General features: G+C 43.0%; 1 protein-coding gene across 2 annotated transcripts in view; it reads left to right on the forward strand.

The window, feature by feature from the left end:
• Positions 1-3501: 3501 nt before the first annotated feature.
• The window catches only part of CYB5R4 (cytochrome b5 reductase 4), a 1010997-nt gene continuing 996667 nt past the window's right edge, over positions 3502-17831 (forward strand). Inside the window, exon 1 of one of the 2 annotated variants that reach the window (XM_069235594.1) lies at positions 3502-3714. In XM_069235594.1, the coding sequence (XP_069091695.1) occupies positions 3640-3714 (75 nt within the window). In that variant the 5' untranslated portion in view covers positions 3502-3639. The remainder of the gene's footprint in view (positions 3715-17831) is intronic. The other variant, XM_069235593.1, reaches the window with a different exon arrangement.

Here is a 17831-nt window from a genome sequence, read left to right on the forward strand (position 1 = left end):
CACAACACCAGGGAGAAGAGGCCGTGCCAGCCAGCCACACCACAGCACAAGACGGCCACCGTTGGCCCATCGTTGAGCTCGTCACAGGAAGTGACTGACCCTATGAAGCAATCGGAGGCAGGAGCAAGAACTGCGACAGTACAGTCTTGAGGTGCAAGCGCTGCACCCTCGAGTGAAGACACAGAGAAGGAGATGGTGACCCTCCAGTCAGGGAGCGGACCACCAAGAAGATCCTAGAATGGACCAGATCTGGGAGAGCTCAGCGAGGAGAATGGGTCAAGTCCCACTGGCAGGACTCAGCTTGCGAGAGGCTGCGAGAGAGCACGATGCACCGGCAGAGGTGCAGCACAAGCCTGCAAACAGTCCATGTGGTGCAACATGCAACCTGTGGCGCAACCCCACCTCAAAAAGGAAAGAGGAGAGAAGGATGTGGCACGACACCATGACGTGAATGGGTGAAGGGAGAAAGGGTGTGACAGACCTGTCACACCGAAGATCAACACCACCACAGATGTGCAAGCAAAATGGAAAAAAGCAACAGGACTGAAGGCTCGTGCCAGCAGACAAGAAGGCATCCATCACCACAAGCCAGCCACCAGGGTGAGCAGATGTCAATGGAGACACCTCTGCGGGTGGACCAGCATGTGCGAACCGCGTCCAGGCCCCACACTTGCCAGCTCGACTGTCCTGCCACCTGTCACTGGCTGCTTGACCACAATGGCATCCCTGTTGCCAACTGCACGTGTCAGGCAAGAACAGCAAGTGGCCACAAAGTCCCTCAAGCCATCCTTTCGCATAGAAGATATTGCCACCTGTTGGTCTTCCGCAAGATGTAGCAAGATTGTCATCTTTATGAGGTGCATCACCCAAAACACCGGAGGGGCACAGCATCACCCGAGTGGAGCCAAAGTCAGCAACAAGACCCAAAGATGACAAGACATCCCTGGCACAATGGGAGGCTGACCACCCGAACACCTGCCACGAGCCCCGTGAACTGGACACCTGCCAAAGAGAGCACACTCAACCATTTGGACCATCCACCCTTGGGGCTGCACGAGGCTTGGACGAGGCCCTGTTGGGAGTTCTGCAGCAAGCCCCTTACCGCGGCCTTCACAGCCCGTGTTGTCCTGTGGCAATCTAGGGGCAAGGGCCTCCAAGGAATACCGGTGAAAGAGGAATCCTGCCATGAGAGATATGTCTGAGGAAGCTCCACGAGAGGCCCCGGGAAGCACGGAGATCACAGACAGAGACTGGTCACCCAAAGACTATTGCACTAAGGCCAGAGCATCTGAATCCTGACCGCCGGAGCACGCCAACCCTGCGACAATCACCCTTGTGGCTCCATGCGTGACTGGGATGTGGTCAGGTGGGCAGTTCCTCAGGGACGCCTCTTCTTGGCCTGCGATAGGCCCGACACAGTCCACATGGTTTCATGGCAGCCCACCAAATGGCTTTGAGGAGACTCCTGTCCGATGTAGTTCTGGCACGAAAGGGAAGCCTGACGCTACTCTACCAATGGACGTGGGGATGCACCAAGGCCTTCAAGGACGACGCTTTCTTCATCCAGGTTATCCGTAGTCTTTGAAGGTGTGCCATCCCTGGAGCCAGAATGCCTTCAAGAGATCCTTAAAGTGGTTGCTCCGGATGCATCAGCATCAAACTGTGTAAATAGACTCAAACAACGCGAGCCCGGGTGGGACCGGACTGACAGTCCCCCAGCGAACTGTGATGTCGTGGACAGGCGACTGAAGTATCCGGATGTCATCAACACACTGCCATTGGTGTCCAGAGCAGTCGGGTAAAACAACAGAGGTATGCTGTGATGCCAAGTGCCCAGGTGTACCTGTTTCATGCAGCATGTCTGGCGGACCGCCTAAAGAAACTCAATGTTTCTTTTGTGTTTATTTTTCTCTCCCACAGGTTAGACTTGTTTGTTTCTTTTAAATAAAGTTTCAGACGGATGTAGTGTTTGCTGGACACATTCTAGTGTTTCCACCAGCCACTCTGCTGAGGGCTGGCTTCTATACTCAGCCCACACCTATCCATCACAGGACTCACCAGTCAGGTGACCCTGCTAATAAAAAGGGATGGGCGCACGTGCCCAAGGCGAGTTATACGAACCTACTACTATGTCTCTGCGTCACCTTATTTAGCAGTATGAGGGCCTAGGGCCCCCAATACTACACCAACTATCTACCCAGTCAACTCTCCAACACCCCAATCACACAGCTACACAAACACACCGATCAAAACACGTTTATTTAAAAACGTAAGCCAGTCCTATTGAATTTGTGAATCCGTAGTAATTGAGAAGGTTTTAATTGATGCATAAAGTGTAACTAGAGTCATTCTTGAAATGCAGTAGTCAATTGTGGCATTTGTTTTCCTTTAAGTGGCATTTAGGTACAAAAAACTACAAGTGCTAAACAAATAGCAAGTTTACAAATCACATTACCGGAGCCACTTTTGACTAGTAGTAAATGAAAAACACAGAAGCACAACACTCATTTGAGAGCAGCGACTTACTCTTCTCAAGGAAATAAAACGTTTTGCATCATTTGTGAAACTTTAAAGATGGTCTTCTCCACTATAACATTTTCCTTATCTGTCAGCATACCTCCTCTGCTACTACCCTCTAAAAAAAATAAAAAAAAAGATTATCTGGGCCTTCCTCTCCTAACTCATGCCAACCACACTTTATTAAGTCTTTTTTAGATCGAGCATAGCAGCGCACATGCGCTGCTTTTCCAACATGTTGGTATATATCTGGGCTTTTAACAACGCCCACCTCACGTCCATCACTATCACTTGTTTGTGGGCTTGCCCTTCAAAAATCCTTTGGTAAAGGGTTTACGTTTGTCACTTCTTGGAGAGGTTTTGTTGCCACCTTGGCTATCGGCCCTGTTGCATGGCTAAATGCACTTTTGGGATAAGTTTGACTGCGAGGAACTTATTTTTCCTTTTGTGTCTCTCTTATCGCTGATGTTCATGGCGGCCGTGGCGCTGTGATTCAGCTCGCTTATGTGAAACTGTTGAACTTTTGATTTTCAAATTATGTGGCAAGAAATGTCCGACTAGGAGTTAACAACGCTATTAGCTCTAACTCGATCAAATTCGAGAGCCATTGCATTGCAAATGCTTGTTTTCTTTGAATCCGAACTAGCCGCATCTTCCCTCTGGCTCCTTCCTAGGCCACCTGCCTACAGATCTTTCCTCTAACACGCTAATCGAGGATCCATTCGCAAACACGGGTACGATGTTTTGCTTCTTCCCAAGTTTCACTGACGAAGAAAAGAGCAGATCAACATTTTTGTAGGAGCAGACGCACGCCTAGGTACAGCGTAAAGTTCTTTGCCACTCTTAACCTCACCCGCTGCTCGGTTTGTTTTGGTCTTCTAGCTCCGCCCTTATGTCATCCTAAACCAATGGAAGGGTAGCGCTGATTTCGACGCTGTCTAATCAGCGAGCAGTGTACAGGAACCGGTGGCGCATGAGCCTTTCTCCCTTTTCATTTCCTGTCTTCAGAATTAGACACCGGTGCATTCAAGCTTCAGTAAGTGGAGCTTGACTCAGTGACACCGTGTTATAAGGGGGCGGCATGTACTCACGTGGACTGCAGCTCATCACAGCGCCTGCAAGATGCTGAACGTGCCCTCACAGTCCTTTCCGGCCCCCAGCTCCCAGCAGAGGGTATCTGCTGGGAGCAGGAGTAAGGTACAGTGCGATTTAGGATGTGCGCTCGCCTCATCTCTTACTGACTACTGCTTAACACAGATAGACACTCTCTTGTCTTTCAGTTCCAAAATATGTCTGCACTTTAACCTGCCCAAATGAACAGATCGCCACCTTAGGAATCTTAGAGGTATCGGACTGTTTCAGGCGATCAGTTTCTTGGAGACGTATGTTCCTTTGCTCCTTGCCTTAGCTAATAACGTTGTTGCTAGTGTCAGGGTAGAGCCCAGTCTTAGAAAGTGCATGAAACTTAGATTGCCTTACACACAGTTCCTGTACAATTGCATTTAAACCCGTTGTTTGAGCGGCTGAAAGCGCCAGTGTTCGCGTCTTGCTTACGGAAGTCTGAAGTGCTTACCAGTTGTACCAGAGTAAGGAAGTTGGGGGCAGTTTCGTACGCAATGTGTTTATGAAACAGCAAAACAACTGCCAGACTACCCTACTCTCACAGCACTAGCTACTAACAAAGAGGTGTGTGTAGTAGATCCGATCTCTTAAATTAACTCTACTTCCTGCTAAATTTGAGGTAATTTAAGTGGGTTGAAGCTTTCGAAGCAGATTATCTTCTTGCCAAAGGTTCTTAGCATGGATGTTTTAGCTGGGAAATAATCAATAGATGAGATATTTTCTGCCATGAAGTGCATGTTTTAAAGGCATACTTAACTTGATGCTTATTTGTGGTCGGAGTCCCTAGTTTTTTTTTAGCATCCGCCTTTGAACAGGGAGGGATAGATTTAAATCACCAGCATGGTAATCTTCAAATGATTTGCCGCTTCTAGTTTTCATTTAAAAAAGGATGGGAAATGCATTATCTCCCGTGTGACCTGTCTAATCGCAGTAACAGATGAATAACTTGGGCACAATATTTTTAGGGAGCTAATTTGCTAGCAACTTCAAACTACAGTAATCATCGGGAAACAACTAGATCTGGTTCTAGCAAGCTGGTGCGATGGATTTTTTATTTTATTGCAAACGTATGCTTCAAAAATGAAGGCAAAAAAAACCAAAACGTGCCACTGCCTCAAGCTTGCGTCCATATGCTTGGAATAAAAATGCTAAATTAAAAAGAGATAATTATAGTTGCATACAATTTTAGTACAACAGTACGGGTGCTTCAAAATAGGCTGGAATACCAAGCACCTGTATAGAAAACATTAAAATTGTTTTTTGTGCAGTGAGACAGTTCTATTGGATTTGAATGACTTTAACATTATGGCATAGTTTAAACACACAAGAATGATAACAAATGGATAAAGAATTGAATTAAAGCTTTAGCTAATTGAAGTATTGGCCTACCAGTGAAGTGCATTACTTTTGAGTTCGATGTGCCTGCGATCAGGCAAAATGCCTACACTCAGTGCAACACAGCTTTTGGCTTGCAAGCGCGCCTGGTCCTTAGTAAGTAAACTTACAAGGGGACGTGTATAGGCCGATGAACCTTTTGGATCGCATGAACTATCCTAGCTATGTAGTAATCGTTGAACATCTATTATCAATGTAATCAATCAACAACCACTTAGATAATCATTAAGCATGAGACAATAAATCAACATTTCATGAATAACCACAACTAAATTATACGTTTTATCAATTTTATTTCCCTATTAGTTACAATACTACGTCATCAGGTTAGATCAAACTTTATTCAATCAACTCAGAATTAGTTCATTAATGACCACCAATAATATAATATAATCAGAACTTGAGAAAACATATGCTCGAATGCTTCAGCATAAGCCAACAAAGATGAATATAACAGCATTAATAGCAGAGTTCAGCAGTCAGTCCGTCAATCTTTTGTCACTGTCAACGTCACCCAAAGGACCCTTACCCAACCCAGATTAGCATTTAGCATGTGGTAGCGTGTGGGACTTCATGAAAAACAATTTAGAAAACGTGAATTTGGAAAACATTTAGCTAAGAGAAAAACTATAAAACAGCGCAGTTGGTACCTAGAAAGAAAGGCATAAAAGTTAATCAGTAACATTGTCATAGCTACCTACCCAAGAAATAGATCAGCAACAAAGTCAGTCTTTGTCCTCAGGTCATCAATCGATCAACAACGCATCAGGCTCTCAAGAGAATGAGCCCAATGACAGAATCTCGAACCGCATCTTTTGACGTCATCCATTCTCCCCTCGCATCTGAAGTTTTAGCCCCTTGTCATGACTTTTTATTAGAGTCCATCCCTCTAATTCCTAATTGGTCAGTCAATTGGCAGATATGACTCTAACCTATAATATTAATTTTATAAATCTATGAGTTCTAATATTTCTCCACCCCCAATTAGTTGATTGGTTCGCTGAACGATGCCCTCATCATCCGGCTGATCAGGTATCGAAAATGTTGCATCTTCTTCTCCAGTCAGTGCTTCTATTGTTCAAGTCCTGGGAAAGTACATCAAGTCTGTCTTACATCAAACTTGTTACATTTCCTAGTCCCTCATCTCCTGTTCGTCAGTACATTGCAGAAAATTCTAGCTAAGCAGATTTTATTAACGTATGTTGTTCAGGGACAGTTCAATTCACCAGCTTCTCTGCAGTGCGCTAGAAATTCAGCTTCTGTATGAGGCCTGGAAAAACTAGGCCACAACTTCGACTAAGTTAATTCTACAATATAATGCAAAACATAGGTTATACATCTCAGTATGACATATATTACTACATTATTCTTATACATATTCATTATTTCCCACATTTTTAGCTCTTTTAGTACAAGTTTGTATAAGTGGCTGACATACCCTGTGGGGACATTTTCAAACATGCACATTCATTTTTCTCTACGATTAATTTCTCTATGAACTTTTATAAATCATAACATATAAGCATTTATTAATAATTTTGAATTAGCATATCTGCGTCAACAGTCCCTCCTCTGATGACTAAATATGTCATCACACCTTTCTTTTCCTCATAATTTCACAATTCTATTTCTGCTGTATTTTGTCTCCTTCTCAAATCTTCCCTATACATTCTTTCCCTGTTTCGTTCTTCTCTCCTCTGATTATTTTTAGATCTTTTCAATTTTATCTTTTGACATAATTTACATGAAACCCATAATCCTAATATGCAAGCAATCACAATTAACATCCCTTGTATGATTTTTAATAATACCCCATTCCAAATTTGACTAAGCCAATTTCCGACTGAAGCAAATCCTTTTCCAACCTTTTCCCCAAACACCTGGTTCTTTTAATTCCTTAAATCCTTATTTGAGTTAATCAGATTAGTGAGTAAGTCCCTTATCCCCCTATCATAATCTGGGATATAGGAACAACAATGCCTAGCATTAATCATCTTGTAGACTCCTCCGTCTTTCGGTAAAAGAATGTCTAAAGCAAGCCTATTTTGAGGCCTCATAGCTCTATCCGCGGCTAATTCAGTATCTATCAGGAGTATTGTCCCTGTAAAATTCGTCAGCATGTTATCCACAATAGTAGACAACTTTCGTATCTTGATCGAATTCATAATGACTCCCACTGAAGGAATCCCTGCACCAAAGATTTCTCCTACAATTGCAGAAGAGGTTTCCCTCCTCTGTCGCTTATGATGTAATTCAGTCAATTTCGGAAACTTCTGTAAGTCATCTATCTGGTAAATTTTAGGGAAAACTATCCCCAAATAACATGTCCCATACCATCCTCTTGGAAGATGGTAATAAGCATTAGGTCCACAAATATAATAGATCCCAGGAATAGCAGGGTCCTGACCATTCAGCATAAATGTCCACTTACTCTGAAACAAAAACACATGCCTACATTCACTTGTTCCCACAAATGAAGTGTCAGTGCGTGATTTTGGCCTATTTATACAACACTTCCCTACATGTAGTGCATCTAATGCTAATTTCCCTTGTGTTTTAATTGCATTGTAAGCATAATCATTTTTATAAGTCCTTTTCGCTAAACCTTTTTTAAATTTCTCTTTTAATGCTTTTCTCCCATCATCAGTATGCCCCATGAAGCTCTTTTCTAAAGGTGTAAGCAAGCATGTAAGGTTATTACGATGTGCATATGCGGTCCCAAATGTTAGTGTTTGCTCAAAGAATCCTCTAACTAGTACTATATCATGCTCTGTAGCTACTCTACTCAGATATCTAATAATAGGAACAAACGAAAACACCATGTCATAGTTGGAATAAAAATACTGTATATACTCTTGGTTATAAAATCTGGTTAGTAGCAAGCTACAGCTTATTCCATATGTTAGCGGAAGACTATGGTACGTAACCACTTCTTCTACTGACGAAGGAATTTGCGTACACACAAGACAATTCCTCACATACATTGTCTCAACATACTCACTCAACAAGAGATAGAAAACGTTAGATTAAAGCTCTCCTTGTGCATTAGTATAATCATGCAGATATTTCTCATTTAGCTTAAACCCCTTTAAAGCTGTTAGTGTAGTAGTTTCAGGAGCAGAAGTAAAAGTAGCTCTTTTCATATCATGAACAGACATTCCCACAATCATTATTATAAACAAGATTCCACACATACTGTATCTGCCAATCCAACACTCCTGTATCTACAGCACCTAGCAACTCTATCTTGATTATTCAGTTCAGCCATAATCTGTAAAGAATCAGAAAGCAGAAGTAACTCTTATATAAAGTGCAGTAAAAATCAAAATATAAAAAATTATTCTCTCACAGTTCAGTTTTGCATCCAGGAACCCTTTTCCTTTGTCAAAATCGATTAGCAGCTTGTCATATCCGGTTTTATGTCAAACCAGGTTATCAATGTCTCTTTCAGTTTTATTTTCAAGCAGTCTTTTTTAAGTTTTTCAGATCTGCTCAACAATTCAGCTTCTTGTTTCCCTTCAGGTTACATCAAAGTACTGAGCCGAAACTTCTCTATCAAAACAAAAAGACATAAACTCGTGTTGCCATTCATTGGTAGTTGCATACACCCATTCAGGACCTGCGTAACGTCGACTTGCTATTCTGTTTCTTTTCAACCTTCGATCACCACTTAATTCTCCTTCACTCAATTCTTCTTTTCTCGTAGTATCCACTTCTTCCTCTATTGTTTCATTTATGACCAGTTCCTTTTTCTTCCCTATCTGCGATTCAGGCCAATTATCTCCTTTTCTGGTTCCTTCTGTTAATATTCTTCTCAAGATTGGACTTTTCTCCTTCTCTTTTTTTTATGGTGTTTTCTCTTGATGGACCTGCAAAAGGCTCAGAAGAAGTCAGATCACCTTGACCTCTGATCCGTCTCAACTCTTTCACCCTCTTGGCCTGGCGCTTTCTCTGTCTGCTTTTCAGCACCGTCTGCTTCTGGGAGAACCTCTGCTGAGCTAGGCTCTCCTGCTGTATCCGTTGAGCATGGTTCTTGCGCACCCTCCTGTAATTCTTCACCTTTGTCTCTTACAGGGGTAATAGAACCATCTTCCACGAGCTCTGGTTCAACCTCAGGCTCTATTGGCTCCTTTTCTGGCTCATGTGCGGCGACCTGTTTCACTGTTGTTGGTGCTTTCAACAACGCTTCTTCATGATCTGGTGGACATACCACTCTCTTTGTATGGCTCGCGTGTATCCAGTTTGGAAGTCCCTCACACTTCACGGCTGTCGTAGTTGTTAACACCACCTGATAAGGACCCCTCCAAAGCGGTTCCAAACAGGTCTTGCGAACATGCTTTCTGACAATGACCCAGTCACCGGCTCTTAGGTTGTGCCCTGGATCGTGGATGGGTGGCAGGGTGGTGGCCTGCACCTGCTGAGAGAAAGAGCGAGCCACATCAGCCAGACCCTTGCAGTAGTCCAACACCATATCATCTGTAATGTTTATAAGTGCATTGGCTGGAACTGCTGGATCTCATCGGGCGACAGCCCTGTCTTCCTGTCAGGTGTGTTTCTTATCGACATCAACACCAAAGGCAATGCATCTGGCCATTTCAGATTTGTAGCTGCGCACATCTTTGCAATTCTTGATTTAAAGGTAACATTCATCTGTTCCACCAGTCCTGATGCATCAGGCGGTAACTACAATGCAACATTTGCTCGATGTTTAGTGCTGCACATAAGAATTTAATCACCTCGTTATTGAAGAGAGTTCCCCTATCTGATTCTAAAGAGATCGGAAACCCGAAATGTGGTATCAACTCTCTAAGTAACAACTTTGCTACTATGAGACTGTCATTTCTTTTTGTAGGGTATGCTTCAAACCAGTGACTAAAATCACCAACACATATTTCAAACCTCCACACACAGGCATCTCAATGAAATCCAATTGCATTCTGCTGAATGGACCTCCTGCTCTTCCAATGTGGCTCAAATTCACCATTGTCCCTTTTCCCACATTTAGCTGCTGACAAATTATACAGCGATGACACACTGCCTCTGCAGCCTGCCTGAACCTAGGGTTAAAGCAGTCAATTTTAAACAATCTAACCATGGCATCCCTCCCAATGTGTGCCTGTCCTTGGTAATATCTGGCCATTTGGGACAATAAACTATTTGGCAGGACCATCTGACCCACTTCAGAAACCCAAATTTCATCAGGTCATTGAACACATTTCAATTTAGCACAAAGACGTTTCTCCTCCTTGTCAACATTACTTTGCAATGTTTTCAACTCTTCCAGAGAACTGATCACTTTCAATGCAAAACTTGTACATGTGTTGTCTTTTTATTACATCAGTTCCCACTTGTCATTGAACGATATACAGTTCAATGCGCAAAACCTCGGGACTTGATCTGCATATCCATTTCCCAGTGAGATGTAATCCTGTGCCTTTTGATGTGCACTGCATTTTGCCACTGCAATTTCCTCAGGTGACTGTATCGCATACAACAACTCTTTATCTTGTCGCCTTTTCTTAGTGGTGTACTAGTGGAGGTCAGGAAACCTTTTGGCGACCACAATTGAACAAAATCATGAACAATTCCAAATCCATATTGGCTGTCAGTATAGATTGTGACTCTCAGTCATTTTCTTCTAATCAAGTATCTCTGATATCAGGCCTTGGTTTTGTACACAGTTCAGTTACCTCAAGACAATCATGCTCGATGTCTTCCTCTTTTTCAATTTCAACAGTATCACTCAGAAGTAATGTTGCCAGGTTCAACACTGCACATCTTTTCAATGTTACATTTGGAGCACCTGGTATGCTTGTATCATACCTTGTCAATCTTGCACCAGTCAAGTACTGTGTCTTCGTCCTTGCCAGTAAAATCTCAACAGAATGAGGAACCATTACTGTCAAAGGGTATCCCATCACTACTCCCTCACATTGAGAAAGGCTTTGACCAACTGCGGCAACTGCCCACAAACAGCCTGGTAAAGCTGTTGGGTCCAAAGTAGCTGAAAAATAGGCTACTGGGCGATAAGCACTTCCATGGACCTGTGTCAAAACAGACAAATAACAAGCATCACGGTCATGACAAAACAATGTGAATGGCTTTGTGCAATCTGGCATTCCCAAAGCTGGAGCTCTGCACAAACTCTCTCTCAACTCAGTGAATGCTTTAATCTGATCTTCATCTTAAATTATGGGACCTGTAACATCTTTGTGTGTCAGCTGCTGCAATGGTTTGGCAATCACCGCAAAATTTCACTGTTGACAATAACCTACCATTTCCAGAAACATTCTGACTTCTCTCTGTGAAGTCGGAGGACTTCTGTGCAGTATCATTGTAATCCTCTCTCTCGAGGTTCTCCTTGACCCCTTCTCAATCTGGTGTCCCAAGTATTTCACTGACTTCTGACAGTACTGCATTTTTAAAGGTGACACTTTATGTCCAAATTTTCCCAAATGATTCAACAGGGCAATTGAGTCATATGTACACTCGTCCCTTGTCCAGGATGCAGTTAGCAAATCATCAATGTACTGCACTAGAGTCGATTGGTAAGGTAACTCCTTTGACTCCAGATTCTTTTTCAATATCTGATTGAATAGAGACGGTGACTCCGTATACGTTTGTGGAAGCCTGCAACAGATGTAGACTCTGTCTAGCAATTTGAAACTAAAAATAAACTGACTATCCTCATGAAGAGGCACAGAAAAGAAAGCTTGTGACAAGTCAGCCACCGTGAACCACTCAGCATCGCAAGGAATCTGAAACAGTATCACTGCTGGGTTCGGCACTACAGAACAACACTTGACTACCAGGTCATTCACTTTTCATAAGTCCTGCACAATGCGTTCTTTCCCACACGGCTTCTTCAAGCCCATTATTGGTGAATTACAGGGACTGCTTAACACTTCTTTCAAAACTCCTTGTTTTAGAAAATCTCCAATTATCTGTGCCACTTTCATCAGAACGTCTTGTGCCATGTTATACTCTGAAAGCTGCGGAAACACTACATTCGGCTTCAAAGTAATCTTAATCCGTTCCACTCCCTTGATTAAGCACACCTCTTTACCTGTCAGGTCCCACACATTTTCCTGTACTGTTCCCTGCAAGTCTGCATGCAATTCTTTCACAGTAAACATTGGGGAAAAAATCAATCAATGGGTACTTTTTGCTAACGCTTTCAGTCTCAGTTTCAGGTGCCTGTTCTTCCTCATCATCGCTATTTGTCTGAACCTCTATGCCTGCAGTCGAACAACTAATTGAACATCTGGTCTTGCACAACAAGTCCCTTCCCAGTAGAGATACTGGACTTGAGTCACAGACTGGCAACTTCCAGGGACTGTATAAGTTTGTAATCTCAACCTGTACTGGATCTGTGATTGGATTTGTCAATTGTCTGTTTGCTACTCCCACAACCTGAACTTTTCTGCCTGAAAGAGGTGAGTTCGGAACTTCTGCACTTCTTACTGTGTAGCTCCTGTGTCCACTAGGAATGAGACTGTATGACCCATCACCTTTCCCTTCACAAAAGGTCCTCTCTGATCTACCTCTAAGGACACTGCAAGCATACATGGCTCTTCATCCGAACTAATACTCATCCATTCGTTTATTTCATTCCCACTATGTAATGGGAATTGGTGCACTGTGTCATTACTTCTGTCTTGTCTCTGACCTGTGGAGTAAACATCATCTGTTGCTGTTCCATCGGGGCTTGAGGTATCTTCATTTGCTGTCTAGGTACCATAGGAACCTGCTGCTGTATTGATTGTAATTGTGTCACTTGTGCACGCGGCACTTGCACCTGCTGCATGGGTTGAAAATTCTGCACCTGATTCTGAGTGTTCGGATTAACTCCTCTCATTCTAGGGACTTTCACCGTTTGAAATGTATTGACATCACCACCTTTCTGAACAATACCACACTGCACCATCATCGGACACTCCAGCTTCCAGTGTCCCACGTTTCGGCACAGATGACATGGCAACATCTTTTTCATCCCTTGCACATCATTTTGAACCACCACAGTACTCAAATCTGGACCATGAGTCATGTTGACTCCACGACTCCTATCTCTCATCTGGAGTTGAACATGACAGTTCCCTGCTGCTGCAGTATCTGTTGCACTAAAGCTCTCTGCACTCATGTCTGAGCTGCCTTAATTTGCATCACCATCGCTTTCTCCTTCAGTTTTTTCTGCTTCAGCGCAGTCTCATCACTACAGTATTTTGCATACTGCAATACCTCATCAATCGGCTTTGCTTGCCAGCAAATCAAATGACTTTTAATCGTCTGCCATATTTCTGGTCTCAATCCTTCGACGAACCTAAACACAAAGTGCAACATGTCTTTCGGCTCAATTGCTTCTTTACCACTGTAGTCCTTGAACGCTTTCAACAATCTCTCATAATAGGTATGTATTGATTCTTTCGCCTCCTGCACTGTCCTATTAATCCTCTGCCAGTCAATATTTTTAGGCGAGATTCTCGTCTTCAGGAACTCAGTCACCTTATAGTAATGTTTAATCACTTCAGGTGATGGTGCACCTGTAACTCTATCCCTTTCCGGTTCACTCGTCAGCCAATTCACTGTTCTCTTACATTCAACCCACAAATCCGCTGGAACCACTATTTCCAACAAGTTATTCAGGTCTTCCCACAGACGTTTAGAAAGTTTCACAAATCTATCTGTCTGCTAGTACCACTCAACCGGTTTCTCTCTCAGTTTTGGATAATCATTTGTGAATAACAGAATATCACTCTTGGGCCATGGAACATGAACAAACTGCCCTCCTGCAATTTCCCTCATTGGTAAAAGTTTTACTGGATCCTTTTCTTTCTGAACACTCTCAGACCCTTCTTGTGAATCTTGTTTCCGTTTATCCTTCTTCCTTGACCCTTTTCCTTCCCACTTTTCTAATGCTCCCCAAATCTGAGCACTCTGCAATCATTCTTTAAGGTGCGCCTTCATTCCTGCTGACCTCATATGCTCAAAATCCTTTGCCTCAAAGTCTAACCTGCAGCTTCGTTTCAAATGCTTTGTTTTCTCAATTTCTATGTCATGCTTATCTGTCAGGTCTGCCAATCTGTGGTGTATCTTGCCCACTTCTCTTGTAATCCTCGGACACAAGAACCTCAGCTCTTTTTCTCTATAGGATTCTAACCTATTCACTCCCATCATCCCTTCAACTAGCTTGGTTATTTCTGTAGCCAGCCCTACACAGTTTATCTGTTCTTCACCCTTGGAAGTGTTTCGAGGAGTATTCAAACTATCCAACCACTCATTCAATTGCTGTGCTGTCAATCCCTGTAATGAGATATTACTTGCATTGGGCAATGGTACCTGTTCTACCACTGCACCTGGAGTCTGCGGTGTCAAAAACTTCAGACTCTGACTTACACTCTGGCCATTTACCGCATCTGGAAGTGCAACAAGTGGACTAAGATCCATTAATGGTCTAGATCCATCAAAGTTCTCTCCCATGGACGATACCACCTGCACATGATCACTCACTCCCCTCCTCACGAGGCTCTGTGACATTTCACCCTGTTCTCCTGCAGTTGTTTTCTTTTGCGCAAACAATGGTACCGCTGGACCAACAGTAATCGGCAGCGATATTGCATCTGGTGCTGCTCTGACACTTGCATTTTGTGGAAGGATTACTCCCATGTTCTGATTCATCACTGGTGTCAAATCTGACTGTGTCTATATCATTGGTGTAAACTTCGGCAAACCCTATGTCTGTGCCTGAGGCAACAACATTGGAGTTGGCTCAGTCTGAACTAGCATTGGCCTTGGAACCACTTGCTCCGACGGCACCACTAAGTTCGAAGTTGTCTCAAGAACTAGTACATCTGGATAAATTCTCTGTATCAATGGTGGGTGCATTTGCGCTTGGACCACAGAAGTAGTCACTGCATTAGGAGTACTCTGCACTACCCTCGTATCTGTACATTATCTGTCTGCACTGGCCCCACTGTTCCTATCACTTGTGCTGGAGCAGTCGGAACAGAACTAGTACTTGGACCCCCTTCATGCACTGTATATGGCGGAGGTCGATCCCTCAATATCTGTGTAATAAGATCCTGAACATCTGAATCTTCTTCGTCTACATAAGTCTTTCTCTTCTTACCTCTTGATCCCTTTTCACTCTTGTCATCATCTCCTTTTTCATCTGACTCATCTTCCTCTGCAATAGCAGGAAACAACTTAACACCCTGTGACGTTGTCATTCTCCACTTCTTCTGTTCCCAATCCCACCTTGCTTCTGCCAAGAACTTTTCTACCTTCCTTACTCTTCTCTGGAACTTCATCTCTTGCTGCTGTCTGGCTACGAGTTCCCAAACTGCTAAAGCCTCAAACTGTGCTGGTCTCGAAAGTGGCCTCGTCTCATATAATGTCATTTGCAACTGATCCAAAATTCTCAAATTAAGCGTTCCGTGCTCTGGAAACGCTAAAGCTCCCTGTTTCTCTGTCAACTTGCACCACTGTTTTAACCAAAGACATGGTGCGACACCTCGCTCCTCCATCGCAATAAATACCGGATAATTTTCCGGTGGGATTGGCTCACCAACTGTCGCCTTAATGTAAGAATCACCCTTCATGGCACTTCTGAACGCTTTGAAAAACTTCATTTTGCTATCTTTTGTGTATTCGATTCAATAAGGAAATGACTTTTACTCCCAAGATTCCTTTCACCCGCTTACTCAAACAATTGCCTCTTACGGACGGCTACCAATCCGCTCCCCACTCTTCTCACTAACCAACCTATCCCAGCGTGTCTCACTCTGATGTCACACTCACACACTGCGGCTGACAAAGTCTTGCGGCTTGTCCTCCTTAACTTCAACTCACACGGAACTAATGCAAAATTATTGCGAGCACTAACCAAAAACCAATAACCTAAACAAACCTGCTGGTTTACTACAGGGAAGGCACACCGTCGCTTCAGAGACCTTACGGATTTTCACTGATGGCCCTTTTTGCTCATGCAGCTATTCCTCTTTCTCAGTCTCCTACATTCGCAAGCAAATTATGACCCGCAAATTTCACTCTCAACTGATCAATGGGTCTGTCCTGGTGCATATAGGACTCACCAAATCTCAGTTGAAAAATCTCTTTTACTCACTTTAACTCGCACACTGACTTGTTGACCACGCCCGATCAACCTACTAAACCAGACAGATTACAACATATAACCAAGTGTCTCCTACACTTGTCAATATACTCCGGAGTCTTAGACCACGCATTGTCTGTACATCACCAACAACCACGTGGACAATTTTTTAGCACAAAGCTCCACACACATATGAAGTTTGCCGACTTTCCTACTCACATACTGCAGAGTACGCACACTCCTACTAAACCTCAACTGGAGTAGGCGTACTCCCTACTTCCCTCACATACATCACAATTCACCTGTGATTTGCATAAGCCTATGCAAGCGTAACCTACCACTTTCACACTATCACAAAGACGCCGTGAACACACCCATCCTTACTAGCGGGATCCAGGATCTGGGAACGTCATTTCTTGGCTTAAGGGGACATCATCTTTGCTACAATTGCCAGTTAAGAAAAGCAACATTCAAACCTCATAAATATGAACAACTAACCCTAGCTTGAATTACCACCATTATCATCGGTCACCACATAACTAGTTCTCCAAGGAAACTAACCATCAAGCTGCTACCAAAAACTGCAAGCGTGCCTGGTGCTTAGTAAGTAAACTTACCAGGGGACACGGATAGGCCGATGAACCTTTTGGATCGCATGAAGTATCCTAGCTTTGTAGTAATCAATGAACATCTATTATCAATGTAATCAATCAACAACCACTAAGAGAATCATTAAGACAATAAATCAACATTTCATGAATAACCACAACTCAATTATACGTTTTATCAATTTTATTTCCCCATTAGTTACAATACTAAGTCATCAGGTTAGATCGAACTTTATTCAATCAACTCAGAATTAGTTCATTAATGACTACCAATAACATAATCTAATCAGAACTTGAGAAAACATATGCTCGAATGCCTCAGCATAAGCCAACAGAGATGAATATAACGGCATTAATAGCAGAGTTCAGCAATCGGTCCGTCAATCATTTGTCACTGTCAACGTCAGCCAAAGGACCCTTACCTAACCCAGATTAGCATTTAGCATGTGGGACCTCAGGCAAAAACAATTTAGAAAACGTGAATTTGGAAAACATTTAGCTAAGAGAAAAACTATAAAACAGCGCAGTTGGTACCTAGAAAGAAAAGCATAAAAGTTAATCAGTCACATTGTCATAGCTACCTATCCACAAAATGGATCAGCAACAAAGTCAGTCTTTGTCCTCAGGTCATCAATCGATCAGCAACGCATCAGGCTCTGAAGAGCATGAGCCGCATGACAGAATCTCGAACCTCGTCTCTTGACGTCATCAATTCTCCCCTCGCATCTCAAATTTGACCTTGCATCTGAAGTTTTAGTCCCTTGTCATGACTTTTTATTAGAGTTTTTCAGTCCATCCCCCTAATTCCTGAATGGTCAGTCAATCAGCAGATATGACTCCAACCTATAATATTAATTTTACTAATCTATGAGTTGTAATATTTCTCCATCCCCAATTAGTTGATTGGTTCGCAGTACGATGCTCTCATCTTCCGGCTCTTCAGGTATCAAAAATGTTGCACCTTCTTCTACAGTCAGTACTTCTATTGTTCAAGTCCTGGGAAAGTACATCGAGTCTGTGTTACATCAAACTTGTTACATTTCCTAGTCCTTAATCTCCTGTTTGTCAGTACATTGCCG

Source organism: Pleurodeles waltl, chromosome 5, assembly GCF_031143425.1.
Source record: "Pleurodeles waltl isolate 20211129_DDA chromosome 5, aPleWal1.hap1.20221129, whole genome shotgun sequence".
NCBI classification, from domain to species: domain Eukaryota; kingdom Metazoa; phylum Chordata; class Amphibia; order Caudata; family Salamandridae; genus Pleurodeles; species Pleurodeles waltl.